Genomic DNA, 5,000 nt, shown 5'->3' with positions numbered 1-5,000 from the left:
ATTTGGGAGTAAGAGTGCATCTTCAACACACCGTACGACTTATTTGTTAAAGCGCTTAACAAGAACTACATGAACATGAACGAACGTTTTCAGTATTTTTAATAATGGTCACTAAAACAGTAAACCGACAGAAGACAGCAAAATCTTCCCCATTAAATGTTAAGTAAAACAAAAAAATATATAACATAGTTTTAGTATTGGCGCATATGTCTCTGAGTCTCTCCTTGCCAGCGCACATGTGCGGATCGCTGAATTACCACTAATCAAATGAAACTCGTTAGAAGCTATTCTAATAGTTAAATCAGAATCTGTCCTGAAATACTGTAGCATATATTTTGTTGAAGAGTGTACAATTTTAAAATACAGATAAAAACATCTATGCTGAACGTGACTATGACTTAATCATTAATAGTAGGTTGGAACCCGTACGGGAAGTTGCAGTTGGCACGTTACGTATTATATCATATATTAAAGAGATATGTAAACAGGCGGTTTCGTCGTGGTTTTGTAGATGCAATTCCCGTACATTTTGCACAAGCCTAGACAGTACATATATTAGACAGTGCACAGTACATGTTTTCAAGCGAAAATTAGTCTAAGGGAGGTAACCTCCATTCAGAGTTCGGCTGGTCAGTTGATAATAATTTCCCTTTGCGTTGTGTTCAACATGGCGGTCATGTATTCACTTTTTTAAATCTTTAATTTTACTCAACATTTTAAACCAAAGGGTTAGTATTGTTTTTTTGCAATGTGCTGGACTGTTCATTATTCCATTCAGCTGCATTTATTTAGCTTTGTCATGTATTTTCACGACATGCGTTTATTTTGTTGCATTTCCATGATCAGGGGGTCCAACGTGTTTTGTGTTTTCCGAATTTTAAGTTAGGGACATGTGTGATGCAGAATGAAATTGTGTTCGAGGATATTTTCACCTGGGACCCCTGCATGATATTCTGTTCGGCTTTATATACTGATGTTAGAGTTTGGATTTGTTTGGTTACAGGGTTGGAAAAAGTTTCAGATTTTACCTTGACAGAACAATGGCGTTATACCTGTTCAATTTCCGAGTTTAATTGTTCCCATGGCCCATAATTGCGCTTATGAAATACAAAGTAACAAAACACAAATGCATGGCATACACAAAAGTAGGATGAAAAAGAAGACTTGGATGTGTTGACGACATACCTGGATAACAAGTGGGGTTACGACATACCTGGATTACAACTGGGGTTACGACATACAATACCACGCTGTAAATAGTCATGCCAATAAGTCTGTCGGTAAAAATGTGTCAGCAGTAACAAAAGTGAGATCATGTTTATTGTAGGAGGGAGAGTGAAAAATGTGTTGTATATACACATGTATATAAGTAAAGGCTTATTTGCTGGTCACGACCAACCTAACAATTTAAATTGGAGGACATTAGGCCAAAGCGTTTTTTAGTTAGCAATCGGACAAGGTTTTGCCTAACGACCGCCTAAGCCACAGTCCGACAAGGAGGGAAATCCCTCCACTTCGTCGAAGGATGGAGCGGGTTGGGAGCATATTTATAGGTTTGCACAATTTTATAATCAAAAGAATTGATACAAGATTAAGCCTTATATTCAGTGGTCAATAGCTGAGTACGTACCAGTTGGTCAAGAAGATATCATACAAGGTTCATAAGGTTAAATGGTGGTTTAAGTCAGGTTTTAAAAAGAGCAGGGTGCTGAGGTTAGAAAGGGCATATTGTTTATATGCTATGCTTCAGATAAGTTAGCTGCTCTTTAAAAATGAGAAATTAAGTTGGCCGCACTGGTAATGATACAAGGTTTTTCCATTCTTGACAAGAAAAAACACTATGTGTATTTGCATTTTAATGAAAAACGTTCGTCGATTCAATGACCATCATCTGAGTTTCACCAAAGTCGAAAAATTGAAAGGTTTATGATTAAACCAAACGTTATAGTTTGCTTTGAACAATCGTTCTAATGCTATGTGAAACGTTAGGCTTTCGGACGGATTTTCAAATGTTCCGTTGATGAGAAAATCATGAATTTCAAAACACACCGACACATTCTCTCCCATCTTGCTACATCACATTGTCATTTTATGAATAATTGTTGATAATCAGTGATAATTTATCAATGGTCTTGTATTTTCCGTGTAACTAGAAAACCATCTCCTCGCATGTTTTCCTCAATATGTCGAAACACACTGTTTTATTTCACATCGATACCATCTTTATCACCAAAGCGTTATGCCCCTTCGTCAACTTCATGCTTTTATTACATTTAACCACACGTTTTGACAGAACACTATATTTCAAGTCTAAGGGCAATTTTTCAAAATGCTCCGTGCTAAGAAGGTCTTCAAATTTGCAATCCACCAAACAGCGCTCGCTTTCTCGCAATAACTCCTCGTAATCATACTTTACAGCCACTGATAGCACGTCAATACTTTTATTTGCTGGGCATTAAACTCTACTTTTCAATACATCGTCTAATTATTCTTCTGCACACTTTTACCATAGATTCATGCTGGTACTTTTCTGCGATTTCCATCACAGCGAAGACATTTTGAACTGGAATGAAAATGTGTATGATGATTTTATATAAGCAATTGTTAGATTCCTTTTTCCCTCAAATTTCTGAATACACACCAAAACAAGAATGCAAAAGAAACACTAACGTATTAATGCAATCTAGCGTTTAACTAACTAATGCAACATTCGTAAAACATATTTAGAACCTTTTGGATGTTCAGCCAGCATCGGATCACACACGTTTAAGAACTGCCTAAAATCATCCCTTTTTATGTCCTCAATTACCACGTTCTTATCCTTCATTCCTTAAAAAATCGTGTTCAAACATGGCCTTAAACACACGTGAACACCTTCATAAAATAATCATGGAGAAGAACAACTGTTTGTTGTCTTCTCTGGGAAATGTAAATGTCACTTCATCGTCTTCAGTAAACTCTCCCGTGTGCTCATACAAAAGTGTTCCTTTCTTGGATTCGATATCGTCAACCATAACTGCTTATGAGTATGATCCGTCGGAGACTCGCGAGTAGCAAATGGTTTACAATATCTCAATTTAAACAAATATATTCTTGAGTATTTGAAAACGAATGGAGTACAAAACCGATAATAATTTAAATCGACGCCTGTGTTCTCGTTTGAACTTAAATTATATCTTGAAAATATCTGTATAGTAAGGAAAGAAACCGAAGTTTTCGAAGATTTCGAAGGTCAATATAATTTTCATTTTTTTTTCTTATAAAAGTTTCTTTTGAAGTAAACTATTTCGAAATATCTACGAACTTCAAGGTGATTACTGTGATCGCACAATATTTGTTCCGTAAGCACAAAAGCGATAGTGTTCCGCTTGGCTTCGAGGTAAAATGGACCTATTTAATTAATCGGAAGAATTGTATCGGATATTCCTACGCGACGGCACAGTATGGACTATATAAACCAGAAAACTATAAGCCAAAGTCACCCTTGGTTCTTCTCGCGACGACAGATCAAGTCTGCTGTGAGATAATACTTGGACTTCCATCCTAAAACCACATTAAACTACAAACATGGTAAGTGATTATACTTATATTATTTTCAAAAGTTTTAATTTTAAAGATTTACTTTGATATAATGAAGTTATTTTAACGAGTTAAATAAATATGTCGGGCATTATAACCCTTCATAATTATTTAAAAAAGTACAATAGTTTCTACATTTTGTACACTGATGGTTAAGCATGTTGAAATTTAATTGGGTTAAACGACTTTAAAGCATTAGTATTATGGATTTGTTTTGATCAACGGTAACCATGGGTCTTTTGTGAGGTTTAAGGGTTTGAACGAGACTTCTTTGTTAACCGTATTTATCTTCTGTCAAGCAAACACTATTTAATTATTTTAAGTTAAGCGCAATGGTAATCTATGTTATACTCCCATACAAATTGATATTGAAATATTTTTTTACTATACTTAGAGATTAAAACCAATGATTTCGTTAACAAACACTTCGTAATTCCTATAAAATGTTAGTTACTGTGGAAGAAAACGCGGCTAAATCATTTTAAAAGAATGCATTTTATAATCGTATAACAACTCCGTTCGCTGCGGTCAGATTTAAACTTTACATTTTTGTCCAATCATTTAAGGTCCAAAACAGGTGTCTACACCTCCAAAATCCGTCTCCAAAATATCTATTACTTCATATTGTTCTGATAATAAATTCGTGCTCCAATAATAGAGTTACTTTCATACGAGAACAAGTATATTCATAAGTTTCTCTTCCTTTCAGAGGGAATGTATCTCCATCCACGTCGGACAGGCCGGTGTCCAGATCGGTAATGCCTGCTGGGAGTTGTACTGCCTTGAGCACGGAATCCAGCCTGACGGCCAGATGCCCTCTGACAAGACCATCGGAGGCGGTGATGACTCTTTCAACACCTTCTTCAGCGAGACCGGCGCCGGCAAGCACGTTCCCCGTGCCGTCTTCGTTGATCTGGAGCCCACCGTCGTCGGTATGTGCCAACTTATTTCTCTTGTACTAGTATTACTATGCACAAATCCATTTTATTACTATTATAAATTGAAAACAAAATGGGGAGGGGGAGGATTAATGCTTTGGGGTTTAGGGTAAATAGTGGCGTAAATGTTTCTCTTTTATCTCCATGTACAAATCCATTTATTTCATTATTATAAATTAAGAAATGGGGGGAGGGGGTAAGGTTGAAGGGTAGTAAATTAGTGACGTAAATGATTCTCTTTTAGTTTATGTACAAATCCATTTCTTTTATTATTATAAATCAAAATAAATGTAGAGGGAAGGGGGTATAGGTTGAGGGTTTAGGGTAAATCGGTTGCGTAAATGTGCCTTTAATTCAAATAACATTTATTTCTCCTTACCCTGGCTTCTATAAAATAGTATTGATCATAAAACTATGGCCACTTTGCACCTTAAACTTAATAATTGGCATAGTTTTCAAGTCATAGTTCAAGAACAAGTCTAA

At 35.9% G+C, this 5,000-nt stretch overlaps 1 protein-coding gene across 1 annotated transcript in view; it reads left to right on the top strand.

Annotated features, from left to right (window-relative positions):
- Positions 1 to 3,423: 3,423 nt before the first annotated feature.
- The window catches only part of LOC128217010 (tubulin alpha-1A chain-like), a 3,300-nt gene continuing 1,723 nt past the window's right edge, over positions 3,424 to 5,000 (top strand). Inside the window, exons 1-2 of the mRNA XM_052923800.1 lie at positions 3,424 to 3,570; positions 4,289 to 4,511. Of these exons, the coding sequence (XP_052779760.1) occupies positions 3,568 to 3,570; positions 4,289 to 4,511 (226 nt within the window). The 5' untranslated portion in view covers positions 3,424 to 3,567. The remainder of the gene's footprint in view (positions 3,571 to 4,288; positions 4,512 to 5,000) is intronic.

The sequence above is a fragment of the Mya arenaria genome, chromosome 14, assembly GCF_026914265.1.
Source record: "Mya arenaria isolate MELC-2E11 chromosome 14, ASM2691426v1".
Classification (NCBI taxonomy): Eukaryota; Metazoa; Mollusca; class Bivalvia; order Myida; family Myidae; genus Mya; species Mya arenaria.
This window is presented reverse-complemented; position numbering and strand designations above follow the sequence as displayed.